This window comes from Heliangelus exortis, chromosome 8, assembly GCF_036169615.1.
Source record: "Heliangelus exortis chromosome 8, bHelExo1.hap1, whole genome shotgun sequence".
NCBI classification, from domain to species: Eukaryota; Metazoa; Chordata; class Aves; order Apodiformes; family Trochilidae; genus Heliangelus; species Heliangelus exortis.
In genome coordinates, this window is record NC_092429.1 from 2,445,366 (window position 1) to 2,458,766 (window position 13,401).

The following is a 13,401-nucleotide window of genomic DNA, read 5'->3' on the forward strand; positions in this document are numbered from 1 at the left end:
AATATTTGTGTACATGATTCTGTTATGCCTGTTCAAAAGTCCATACAAATCTGGTATAATTTACATAATGGACATAATGTTTTCAAAATAAGTAATCCAAAAAGAAATTATGCTAATATATTGGAAAAATGAAAAGCTAAACAAGTTTGTTTACTCAGGCTGTTTATTATAGCAGAGTAAAAATGGTTTCAAGGGCCATATTGCATTTTTATTATTAATATTAGTTAAGCTTCTGAATAATGATCCCATTCATGTCAACAAGAAACATTCCACAAGAAACAAATGGAGACAGGAAACAGTTTCACTTACTGTATTTCATGTTGTGCCATGCAGACATAAACTTTGATTTTATCTTTTCTACTTCATCTGTCCCTGTGGCCTCCATATTCAAATTCTAGAGAAAAAGCCATCGCTGTCTTGTAAGGCATTCAAATTCTGCCACTGGAAAAACAAAAATATAAACATATCCATGGGCACTGAGAACACAGGGTGCAGTATCACCACCTAATGTGACCAGAAACAGCAATAAACTTGCAGAATCCTCCACTGCCAGGGTCTGAGAAGCAATCACATATTCCATGAATAAGTAATAAAAACATTTAATTCCAAATATACACCAATAAAATCACTATACAAAGGTAAATAAAATATAATGTTCTCCAGCAGCTCTCTGTTGCACAACAACCTGACCTAGAGCCTCCAACCTGTGCTGGCATATGAGTATGCTCACCCTCACTGGCAGTGAAATGAAGAGCTACAAGACATTTCACTGAAATAGAACAGGTGCTCTTCTTTTCTGCTGAAAAGGATTTTTTTGTTGTTGTTCTGAGCACCAAAAAAGAACAAATTTTGACTTCAGACACAGCATTAGTTTCAGATTTTTAATCCAAGATTTTTCTAAGCCAAGGTTTACAGGCATGGGATGAACTGAAAGAGAAATTCTATGATTCTACTCCAGGATTCTGTCTTTGTGCAAGGTAGAAAATGTGTAGTGCTGAAAATGTGTGTAGTAACAGTGACATAGTTTTGGACAGAATTAACATGCTAGAGATAACATCCAAAGATGAGTAGGATACTGTCTGAAAGTCTGTGCTTTCTTTACATCTCTTCCAGTTACTACTTGCAGGGCAAAAAAGCCTCTCCTGATTTGGTCGTGCTGTCTGCAGTAGTCCAGCTGTGTCACAAGGAGGAGAATGGTAAAATGGTGGTAAAACCCACTAAAGAGCAGAATACTTTTGTAAAAAAATTGTTATAAATGTTCCTAGATGGGGGGAATATAGGAATATACTTTTACTGACTCTGAACTGCAAGACTTAACCTTAACAGCAACCTAAGCTGGTGATAATACAGAAAGAATAAATATTGCCTTTATCCCTGCTTCTAAAAAAATCCAGGAAAATGGGTCAGAAATCCCTTCATCACCTGTACCATCTCTACCAGAAGTTGCTATTAATAGAGCATCTTTCACTGCATGTCAATGGTTCACTTTAAAATAGTGGATAGAAGAGGTTTTAATGATATTGGGAAGCACAAATCCGTGCAGTGATAGCAGAAAAATTAAGAGCTGCAAGAGGAACTCTTGTGTAACATCAAAAGTTGATCAATAGTGGTACATCACTGCCACCCTCACTGGATTTTTAGCTAAACTCTGAAAACATCAGATAACGATGTGAACAAAAGTTAATTATCTCCTTTAATTAATAAACTTGGATCAGGGGCACATACTGTCACTAATGCTATACATAATCTCCTTGCTTTATAAGGAGAATCCAGAACTGTATTTACCTTTCCATGTGTTATTCTCCATTGAATTGGGATCAAAACCATGTTACTTCTCTCCACTGGGAGCCTATTTTAAGTAAAAAACCCTAACCACTGCTAGGGTAGCCCAGGAGAGTGTGAAGATGTTGGGGTGCCAATGTCTTCAGAACCTGGGGTCCACCTACTCACACAGATGGACCCTTGTTGGGATCTGTAGGCAGGGCAAGGAAAAGAGCAGCCTACTGCCCAAGCCATCTCTAGCATGTTTTTCTCTTATTCCATTTTATTACTTAATAGAAGTTTTATTTGACAGAGCAAGAGGCAATACAAGCTCACAAACATGGAGTGAAACTGACATTTTCATGCTAGTGAAAGTAACAGTTGCTTACAGCCTTACTGTGATCAGCTTTGTGTTAGAATTGGGCTTCTGTGGGGGAAGAAAAGACAATTTAAGGTTGGGTTTTAATTTCCTGCCTTTTTGCCCCCCTCTTTTTTCTTTAGGGAAAAAAAGGGAAGACCAACTGTATCACTGACTCCAGCTGGCAAAGCTGGCAAGATGAACTTCTTCAGGAGGTGTGTTTGGTCCAGCCTGGCCTGACATGATCCATCAGTGACAGTCATTTATGCAGAGGCCACTGATTGCCTTAACAGGCAATACCTGTAAAATCTCCCTCTGGCTAAAATTAGAAATGAAACAAACTCTACTGTTCCCAAAGGGCCTGAAGGAAAAAAATATTGAAATGAGAAAGAAGCTCATTTTCCTTTAAAAGACAATGGTCATTGCAGAGCATTTTTCTTTCATCCAGTTACATTTCTTCCCTACCATTATGTTAAAGATGTGAAAAAGACTTCTAAGAAGAATGCTAACACAAAACAGGCACATTTATTCCACTGGAAAAATGCAGGCTCTTCCCATCGATGTAAAAAGGCATCAGTAATGGTTCCTCTGAAATGAATGGCACAGCATCACAAGAAGGTCACAAGGAATACAGATTCAAGCCCAACGGGCACAGCACTCCCCCTGTTATTAAATCTAAAGCTTAATGGTTTTATACTGAAGTTGTCTCATTAAAGTTACCCAGAATGTGCATTACTGGGTCGATGTTCCTTCCCAGAGCAGCAGGACGTTCCTCTTACAATGTAAAATGAAGCTTTGCCTCGCTGGCTGTTTACAATGATGGAAAGAAAAAAAAGTCCCTAAGAGGAGAATTTGCTAACAACAGAAAAGCATCTCAACCCTGCCGAAGGGATGAACTCTGGATGTGAATTCTGATTAAGAATGAAGACCCCCCCTGCTCTTCTTTCCAAGCTGGGAAGAACCTAAGTGATGACAGTCAGCAAAACCCCTGCCAGAGGATAAAGCCAAGAGGTTATCTGTAAGCTGCTACCCCTTTCCCTTAATATTAAGATAGATACAATACTTCGGGAAGAAACACAGCTGCGGTGGTTTAAAAAAAAAAAATAATCCTGTAGCAAAGACCAAACGCTTAACCCCCCTCCCTCCAGGACGTAAAGCCAAGCAGGAGCTCTTGGCAGAGCTACTCCCTCGTTACCATTCCGCTTCTCCACAGCCGGCGGGGTCTTTGTATCCTCACACAATGACTCCAGGGAAGGGGATCCTGGCGGGAAGGGGATCCCGGCCCGGCCGTCCGCGGGCCCCGCTCTCTCCCTACCCTTCCTCCCAGCCGCAGCGCGGTCACCACAGCCGCCCGCCGGCGATAGGAGCCTGGCGGCCACACGCCAGCCCACACACACACCCGGGAAAAGGCTCGGGGGAAGCGGGAGAGAATCCCGACCCTCCCGGACCCACAAACGGGCTGGCCGGGAGCTGAGCCGCGGGCCCCGGCCGCCACCCGCGGGTACGCCCGGCAGCGGCCGCCTCTTCGCCGCCACCGCTGAGGCGTTTCGTCCCTCACGGCCTGGCGGGCAGCGCTTCCCGCTCCCTTTCCCGCTCCCCCTCGAGCCGCTCACCCCTCACGGAGCGGCGACCGCTGCCGGGCGGGCAGAGAGCGCTTCCCCTGTCGCGACAGAGGTGCGGCCCTCCGCGGCCGTCGTAAAAGGGGACGGAAGAGCCGCTCGCACTGTAACTCCGCTATGAGACCGCCGCCGCCCTCGGATGGAATGTGGAAGGGCCGCCGCTTACCCGCCCGGTGAGCTCCGTGGCGCAGCCGGCTGGGAAGCGGCCTCCCGGGGCTCCAGCCGTGAGGGAAGTGCGCAGGACTACAACTCCCAGCGGGCACTGCTGCGGGAGAGACCCGGACCCAGAGGCGGCCCCGCACTGGGCATCCTGGGAACTGTAGTCCAAAGGGAGGGCAGGCGGGCTGGCGGCTGCTCTTCAGCCGCTGCCTGTGGAGGACGGAGGAAAGGGCGGAGGAGGCGGTGGTGGGGCCCGGCTGAGGCGGGCCGGATCCCCGGGGCGGGCCGGGTTCGGCTGGAGACGAGCCCCCGGAAAGGCGGGTGCAGGGCGGGGGGTCAGAAGGTTTGGGCGGGAAGGGCGGTCCCGTCATGAGGGGATGAGGCAGCGCGCGGCCCCTCACGGAGTCTCTCGCTGGCGTTTCAAGGTGTTCATCTTAATGTGTGTGTGGGTTGATTATTTTATTCGTTATAATTTTTTTAATTACGTGTATTTTTGGGCTCCATTATAGAAAAATGGTTCCCCAACCTCCAGCTTCTCTGGAGGGCAGTAGTACTTAAATTTCCAGCCTAACACATCCGTGTTTGTCCACACGCCAGGAGTGTTCTCCAGTTGAATTCGCATCTTTTATTTCTTTTCTAAAATCGTATCAGAAACGGCAGCTCTGCTCTCCCAGGCTAGACGTCAGGAGGTTGGTTTTTTTTTTTTTTTTTAATTTTTTAGTCTTCTGTAAATTAGTTTTGGGAAATGTATTTGGCTTAAGGTACTTAAAAGTAATCAAAGTGTATCAGGAGCCAAAGTGGGGGTTTTTTCTAAAAAAAAAAAAAAAAAGTGTAGGATTTGGGAAGGATATAATTTGATTTGAACTGGCATCAGTGCTTCACATCCAGTCACAGGACAATCTTTTTGCACTCCCCATGTACTTTGGACTCAGCAGCACAAGTTCAAGTTCATGAAGAAAATTCAGGTTGTTTTTTTTCCATTTTGTGATTTTACTGCCTTCTGCTGGTCGAAGATGCTGAGACTGGGCTTAATTTTTTATGATTGGCACATGATTATACCCCATGACTGAAAATTTGGCTTCAGTAAAATCCCAACAATAGCCATTTCGTGTATTTCATGTTGGGTTTTGTTATGTCATCTCATGGGTGCAGTGTATTTCATGTAGCAGGGTTGATCACTAAAGAGGATTGTAGGTATTATTGCACAAAGCAGACAACATCTCGTTTCAAAGCTCTAGCTCTTGGCTTGAGGTGGGGTTGTAGGAGATCACCTTTCTAATCCTTCCCTTGCCTTTCAGCACACTGCTTGCCCATGCTAACACAATTCACTTCTGTGTTCTTACAAATTAGTGATCAGAATCCTCATCTCTTTAGGGAATCCTTCAGACTCCAGCAGCAAATAAATCTGTGTGGTGGTGACAGTAACAACACCACCATGATAAAATTTGAAATAAATCTTGAAGAATGGTCAGATGTAGTTACTGTTCCTTTTCAAAACTGTAAAGGAGAGGAAATACACAGAAAATAGCACACACATCATACGTGTCTTTTTATTCCAAGCAAAGATAAAGATTTAAAAATAAAAACCATGTTGCTGTTTGTACTAAACTCATAAAAGACTGTGGCTCCATAACACTGGGTGATCTGTCAGTGCAGAAGGAAATGGGACTTCTGCCTTCAGAGTGTTATGACCTGCTATAGGGAAAATGGTTCTTTAAAGTTTCATCTTTGCTTTTTTTCCCCTCAAAGATGAATGTGCTTGTCTGTTTGTGTCTGGTCTTGAATATTAAGAGCTGAGTAGCTGACATGGCTTGGGTTTGGCTAAATGTTTAACAAAGAATTACTCAGTTGATCAAATGAAATGACTGTTCCCTTGCCTGAAATTAGTTGCCTGCACCTTGCTGCTCTGAAATTTAATAACCGTGCCCTGATTCGATAGGCCACACACTAAGCCATCTGGAGATACATTGTAAATCCCTTGGGCAAGGAGGTTTGGAGAATGAAGATACTTATTTTCTGCTTTTTGTATCAGATGATGCAAAAGAAAGCTTTGACTGTGAAATAATTACTTAGGCAGCCACAAATAACAGTCTGCAAGGAGAGTTTTCTTCACATTCACTGATCTCGCTGTAGGAAAGATCTACAGAGGGAGTGGGAGAGAAGGTACTGCATTCAACAAATGCCACAGAGTTACATTTTCAACATTTTAATGGCATAAAGGCCATGCAAACCATCTCTGAGCTCTGTTTGTGCTAAATTAATATGTTACTAGTGAGGAAATATTCAAGGTCTGTGTTCATGGGAAATATAATTTGCTTTTTTTTACTAGGCAAGCCAAGCAAGTAACACCAAGTGGCAATGCCAAGCAGACTGAAAGTTAGAGAAGATTCTCCCTGCTCTATGGATCTTGGAGATACCACAAGATTTACCCACCAAATACTGCAGACTGGTAAGATAACACTGAATTGCTGGGCAGTCAGGGGAATGAAGCTTCTGCTCCAATGTCTGCCACTAGATTGCCTCTGGGAGGTCATCTAAGCATTCATCAATAATCTGCAATATTTTTAGAAAAGCCCATTAAACATTTGACCAACAGCATGTGCTTTCCAAAGCACCCATGTGTCTGTTGTCTAAACAGAGCAGACCTTGGGTCAAGGAGCTACAGGGAAGAGAATTTTTCCTCATTTATTTTTAGTTTCATTTCCTAGGGAAGTAAGCTAGCTGTGATCTGTTGCCCTCTGGAAAGTTTTTAAGTCTTTCTACAGTTTAATCATGTTTACAGAGCCTCAGAGATATTAAATGAACCCAGTTTTAGGGGAAGTAGCTGCTCAGGTAAGATGAGACCCTGGAAAAGGGTAAAGGGAGAACAGTGGAATTCTGTGTTAATTCTGCTGCTCACAGAACTGCTTGTTAAAACAGATTGCAGCAGGGTTGTTCCCACCCATTTAAGAACAGAGGCTGGGAGATTTTGCTCTGGACAGAATGTTTTACACACACAGCTGCTTTGCTTCATACAGCAGCTGATATGACTTGTTTTGGTATCGAGAACTACAAAATATTTCCCTTCCTTCCTGTGAGGTTCCCTTGTGATCTGATGAAGGAGATGAAGAACACCATTCCCTATAAAGCTGGTCTTGGACACTTGGAGCACCTTGGCTCTGCTTCCAGCTCTGCTGGCATTAGGTTTTGCCATGCCTGGCTTGAGCCAGCTGTAAAAGAAAAAACCTTCATGTGAGGCTACAGGCACTCAGAGAGTGCTTGCTCCTTCTTTACCCTCCTAGTTTTCCATTTTTCCAGCAGAACCTGGGCTCTGAGCAAACAAGGCTGCTGCTTCCTGCCCTGAGAACACCAGCACCTTCACTCTTGCTCTGCATGTCTTGGGAAGGTATTTATGCTTGTGCAGTTTACATTACCCACGTGTGGTTCCTTACCTTTAAAGAAAACACGTGCAAAGAGAAGCAGAGATTTGGCCCATAATTAATTCAGTTCGTTTCACTTAGCTGCCAGTAGATGGCTCTCGGAATTTGCAGTCCCTTATTTACCACGTTGTTTATTGAATTGTGTTGGACACAATTTCAGTGGGAAATGTTTTCAGTTGGCTTTGAGGAAGTTTACGTAAGGAGAAGGAAGCACTGGACTGAGTAAATAGAATTCTAACAAACAAGACACGGGATTGGTTCTCTTTTTACAAAACTGTTTTGTGGCTACAATCCAAAAAAGATTTTTTTTCTTGTGCAGGACCTCATCTGAAAATTATGCAGCTCAGGGGGTTACATCTGTGGCTTTCATCTACCAAATTTGCTTATAATGCAGTCAAATTAATTCTCAGTCAAAGAGTCCTATGATTTAAAGGATGCATTATGGACAGGTACTGTAGTGAATTGATTGGAATGCTAGTGCTGGAAACAAGCTGGATTCCTTCTTTGCTCTCTAAAACATGATGAATCATTACAATGTCTTCAGGCAGAGTAACTATTTGGTGTTCTCATAATTCTGATCATGTTGTAGGTTTTAAATTGGTTACTAGAAATATGTAGCCTCCATCCAGACATTAATTTCAATTAATTTGGGCTATACAGAGGTATTAATTGCAGTATACACAGTCCCCAAACTGAAGTTTGTCTTGGTTTTTCTTCACCCTCATTCTGAGATACCAGGCACCCTTGAAGGCAATACATATGCACAAACAACTTTATGAAAAAAAGCAGAACTCCAAATATATAATCAATGGCATACAATTTCACTCTAATTTAAAATAAAATAGCTCCATTTTCTACTCCAAGTGAAATTTGCCACACAACAGGTTTTTTTTATTTAATCAGAGGAAGCTGCTAGTTCCCAAACAGAAGCCTGGAGAAAAATATTTTGCAGACTGAAATTCCATGTAACAGGTCTTGGTGTCCAGTTGTTCACATTTTCCTCTTTGCAGAGCATGAGTTTGCTTCTCAGAACTATGGCTGAGAAGTTAGTTGTAGAATTATAGAATTCTATAGAATTCTGTAGAATTATAGTTTGTCTGGAAGGGACCTTTTGAAGGTCACCTGGTCCAGCCCCCCTGGCAGAGGTATTTATCACTAGATCAGGTTGCTTGAAGCCCTCTCCAACCTCATCTTGGACACTTCCAGTGATGGAGCATCCAGAACTTCTGTGGATGTATGAAGATAAACATCTCATTGGCTCACCCTGTGTGAGGCACTCAGCCTGTGTGCAGTTCTACACGCAGGCAGTAACTCAGGAGCAGAAGTCTTTGTCTTGGCAGATGTTTGTGGGCCATTTTCTCCCTTTCCCCTGGGAGAAGAGCAGCCCTTTCTCAGTGGCACACAATAGGTCTTTGCTTTGCAGAAACTCCATCTGTGTGCACGTGTGTGCCTGCATCTGTGCAAGGCATGGCAGCACATTTCTGTAGCAGGACACATCTTCCCCACATGGGATTCACCTTAGATATGCACCCACTCTGATGAACTCCAGTGGGATTGCTCACGTACATATATTTAGATATATATTTGCAGATTTTGGAGCTTGGCATCCCCTGCATAAGCACATACAAACAGAAAAGCAGAGTAATTGTATGCAGCTGGGAATCAGTGGCTTCTGTCAGTGGAAAAATTGGTGTTCTCAAGACTGCAGCAGCAATGTGCTGGGAACAGTCACACAATGAACACAGATGGAATTGGGTGAATTAACACTCACTACTTTGGGACACTTCCTGGGTTACTATTAATAGTTCTCTGGTTCAGATTAATGCACAGCACATGTTCTCTAATACTGACTTTGAATTATCTTCTAAGCTCAACCTTTTCTTGAAGTCACAAAATAGTTGTGTTTTTTTTCTTCGCTCCCCACTTTCTTTCCTCCCCTTCAGGGTCACCACCTTGAATACAACCTATTCATGGAGGGAAGGGAAGTAAGGGCCTGTTTGCATGGAGAAATGGTAGTTACACTGCTCCAGCCATCTTCTAAATCACCCTTAGGGAGGATTTTTAGGGAGGAGGATTTTTAGCCTCTCTGAAGGAAAACTTGGTACCAGACAGGGTATGACAGACCCAGGGCCCAGTCTTGTCCCAGCGAGCACGTGTAATGTATGGGAGCGTGGTAATGGATGGTATTCCCTGGTGCCACCTCACTTGGTGGGGACATGGGTGGCCCAGGGACCCGTGGCAGCCCAGAGCCAGGGTTTTGCACCTACAGGACCCCAGTTTGGGGCTGAGACCACCCCTGCCCACACTCTGGTTCATCTCCACAGATCTCACTCTCCACCAGACTGGGATTATGCAGGGGTGTGAGCCGGGCCAAGAGCCATTTATCCCAAACCACGGGTGGATCTTCCTGCCTGCAGATAATAACCCCCAGCCCGCTCCGGTTTTAAACGGGAATAAAGCGGCATCGCAGCCGCCAGGGCGAGCCGGACCGAACCCGCGCTCAGCCTGTACCAGGCTCCCAGGACAGCGCTCTGTGACCTCTGCCCCGAGCCCCGTGGCAAGCAGGCCGGATCGCTGCTGCTCCGCGGCTCCCGGCGGGGCTGCCCCCGGCTCCGGGCACCGGGCCGGTCCCTCCCGCCGCCCCGGGGCTGCCCGCCCCGCCGTATGTCTGCGAGGAGCGGCCCCTGCCCGCCAAAGGGGAGGAGGCGGGCGGGCTCGTGAAGCGCCGAGGGTGGGAGCTGGGCCGGCTGCGCCGAGCGGCTGCGCGCCTCGACGGAGCATTACGGCGCCCGTCCCCGGCTCCCCGGCTCCGCCAGCGCTGAGGAGCGGCCCCGCGGAGCCCCGCAGCGCGGCCATGGCCGAGCGCCGCGCCTTCGCCCAGAAGATCAGCAGGTAGCGCGGCCGCGGGGGGAAGCGATACCGGTACCGGTTTCGGCCACCGCTCCCCGTCCCCGGAGTGGGGAGGGGCGGGCTGCCGGGCCCGGTCGGAGCGGAGCGGGGGGGCCGCCGCCGCCGCCGCGCCCCCGAGGGGAGAACGGGCCCGGCGCGGCCCGTGGGCTCCCGCCGCCCTCCCGGCCTTGGGCTGCTGGCAGTGCGGCCGCGCGGCGCCGGACCGGACCGGGCCTGAGCTGGGCCGTGGCGCTGGGCCTGCCGTGAGCAGCCCCCGGACGGGCTGGCGGGCAGGGTCCGCCCAGGCCGTGTGAGCCCCGGGGGCTGCGGTTCCCCCCGACCCCAACAAAAGGGGGCTGGAGGAGGTTGGGTGAAGGGATGCGGCTGTGTGTGTGTGTGCGCCGTGTCCGCCTCTCCCGGTGCCGCTTCCCGAGGGAAGCGGGGGAGAAAGGAGGAAAAGAGCTGCTGGATTCAGCTCCCTGCGAACAAAGGGCGGGCGGGCGCATTGTGCAGCCCCTCTCGCCGCACAGTGGGCGGCCCAGCGCTCCCGGACAGGGTTTTCCTGCCGGTGCGGGGTGCCGGAGCCTGACCCCGGCCCCTGACCCTTGCCCCTGGCCGCGGTCCCGGCTGCCTGCACCGGGTTTGCCTTCGGTGCTCATGGCGGGAGTGGCAGGGACGGCGGCCAAAGCCCTGTCCGGCACCTGGGAGCAGCGAACCTGCCTGCCCTCTTCCTTGCTGCCTGCAAAATGGAGAAACAATTCCCTTCCTTTTGTGTGTGAGAAGCGGCGGGTTCGTGTTAGCACAGCTCCTTGGATATGTGAAGCTATTTGAGGCTGTGAAGCGTTCGACCTCCCTGAATCTGATAAAGTTGTTTGGTTTTTTTGTTTATTTGGTTGTTTTTCTGTTGTTTTAAAGTGGGATATTTATAGGAAATTACCTGCTACTAGCAAGTTTCTGCAGATCTGTATTCCAAGTTAGGCATGTGGCTCCAGGCGGGAACCACCGTTTTCCTGTTTGCAGGTCTGACCAGATAGGTTTTGGTGCCCGCGGTGCCTCTCCTGGCTGTAAGAAGCAGCAGAGTGGAAGTGGGAACTCTCAGATTTTCTGGTGCTAACTCGGGAGCTGTGGACAGGAGTGGAAGGAGTATCATATTCATGCCATTGAGTGAGAAAACTGTAGGTGCACATAGTTGCAGTTCCAGAAGCTGTGATGGAGAAGGATCACGGGCAAGGAAAAAGGAAGTCAAAGGAAAAGGTTAGTGGGGAGGTAGAGGAGTGGCATCAATAGCACTCCCCTCATGATCTGAACATTAGTCCTCTCTCGTGGTGCTCTGCAAACTTTGATGTGCACCAGCCAGGGGTTAAATATGAGAGATCAAGGTTTCAGGAACAGAGAGAGCTGGATATGCTGCCAGACCATTTTTTCCTGGTTCTTGATTGTAGTCATGGAAATAGTCACATGCAAGGCAAGTACTAGAAGTAAGAGCATAAGAATTCTGCAGCCCTGGCAGGAAGTTAAACAAAATGGCCCTGGGGTGACTACTGTGGCTGCTCAGTGTTTCTGCCTCCATCAGGCCCTGGCTGGGTGCAGACAGCTCCCCTGGCAGTAGCACAGACCTCTGTGTAGCTTTTGATCTAATCCACTCCGTGTGTGCAGCCAAATGGCAGCAGTGTGTGTGTGCAGGCAGAGGTGGTCTTCTCAAGAGGTCAGATTTGTTTGTGGAGTTCACTGTTGCTGCCTGCAAGAAGGACTTGGGTGGTTTGCAGTGAGGTCAGCTCCTCTGGAGCAGGGCTTTTGCTTCTCCAACACTCTTTTCTACTCTTATTTGTAAGACTGCTGTATTTCTCTCTGAAATGTCCCATATTGCAGTGTTATCTGAGGAGTCTGAAGTTCCTGGTTGATAGGCAGCACATCCAGTGCATGTGAAAGCAAAAGCTTGTGGACAGAGATGATGAAGCAACCAGAGGTGTCCAGACTGAGCTGCATCCCTTCTCCTGCTGACACAATGTGCTGATCTGAGTGTTGCTCTTTCAGAGGATGAAAGATTCAAGCAGGCAGCATACGGAAGTCCCAAGAGCCGTGTTGGTGGCTGCTGGAAGCCCTCCCCAGTTCCATTGTTTAAAAAAGAATAGTTCCATCACATTTTCACACTCTGCCCTCCGGTTTGGCTTCCTCGTTGAGGTAGACATAGTATTTGTCTTACTGACGGGAAATAGCCAGGGTGCTCTTGGTTTGGCTGCCAGTGGGTTGTTCAAGTGGGATGCAGTTGAGATCCACCAAGATAAATGACTTCAAGGCCTACCTACCAAACAAATGCAAGCTTCCAAGCTGGTTATTTCAGTAGTCAGAGAAAAAGAACCATGAGTTTGGGTGTCGTGTGTCTTAGGAAGGCCACAGCTGTGGTCTGCACAGCCCTGATTTGCTACCAGTGTGGTGCACATCATGGGTACCTACAGGCCCCCAGTGGCTGTTCATAACCAGTCTTTGGTTAGCAGCTATCAGCAGTTGCAAAATATCTTTTTCAGGTTGTCTTGGTATAAGGTATCTGTCTGGTTGGGCCATGCAGCATTTTTATTGGAATGCTTTAAACTAGAACAGATTTTTAGGCTGAACTTTGGCCGTCACATGTACTTACTACTTGACTCCCATCAGAAAAAAAACCTTGAGTTAAACTTACTATAGTGGGTTAATAATACCTGAAATCTTGCCTGAAACTGTTAATTTTTAATTGGGAATATATTGGTAATAGTTTTTATTATTAAACTGAACATGTGCTTCTGCAGGATCATAATACTTCCCTATCTGCATGTATGCTATTTTTTCCATCTCAGTGTATGAACAGAGGTACCTCTATTTAGTAATTCTTTTCAGCTCATATGGCATTTGCAGGACTAGAGGAGAATTAGCAGAAGGCAGGATCCACCCAAGCAGAGATAAAATTCACTCATTAAGACATTTGATTTAAAAATGAACAGTTCCTATGTTATTCTGGAGGAATCAGCTAAGCAGGGACTGGGTCTTCAGTGTGGACCCAGCTCCGTGCCATGTGTGGCCCCTCTGGGGTTGTTCTGTGCTGTCCTCACCCCTCTCTGCACTTCAGATCCCCAGCTGCATTATCCCAGTGCATTTTCTGGGTATGGAACCGCTTGGCAGAGAAATGGGAAGTGGAAGCCCCCCCACCAGAAGGGTCAGTTCT

General features: G+C 47.2%; 2 protein-coding genes across 12 annotated transcripts in view; one reads left to right on the plus strand and one right to left on the minus strand.

Moving 5' to 3' along the window:
- ATG4C (autophagy related 4C cysteine peptidase) overlaps nt 1-4,112 on the minus strand; it is a 25,695-nt gene extending 21,583 nt beyond the window's left edge. The window contains exons 1-2 of one of the 3 annotated variants that reach the window (XM_071749939.1): nt 3,905-4,112; nt 310-441 (exon numbers count right to left, since the gene is read on the minus strand). In XM_071749939.1, coding sequence (XP_071606040.1) covers nt 310-385 — 76 coding nt within the window. In that variant the 5' untranslated portion in view covers nt 386-441; nt 3,905-4,112. The other 2 variants (XM_071749940.1, XM_071749941.1) reach the window with 2 other exon arrangements.
- A 5,915-nt stretch (nt 4,113-10,027) lies between these two features.
- Nucleotides 10,028-13,401, plus strand: part of DOCK7 (dedicator of cytokinesis 7) — a 98,556-nt gene continuing 95,182 nt past the window's right edge. For 2 of the 9 annotated variants that reach the window (XM_071749942.1, XM_071749944.1), the window contains exon 1: nt 10,044-10,208. In XM_071749942.1, the coding sequence (XP_071606043.1) occupies nt 10,171-10,208 (38 nt within the window). In that variant the 5' untranslated portion in view covers nt 10,044-10,170. Of the gene's footprint in view, nt 10,209-13,401 lie in introns of all 9 variants that reach the window. The other 7 variants (XM_071749948.1, XM_071749949.1, XM_071749950.1 and 4 more) reach the window with 6 other exon arrangements.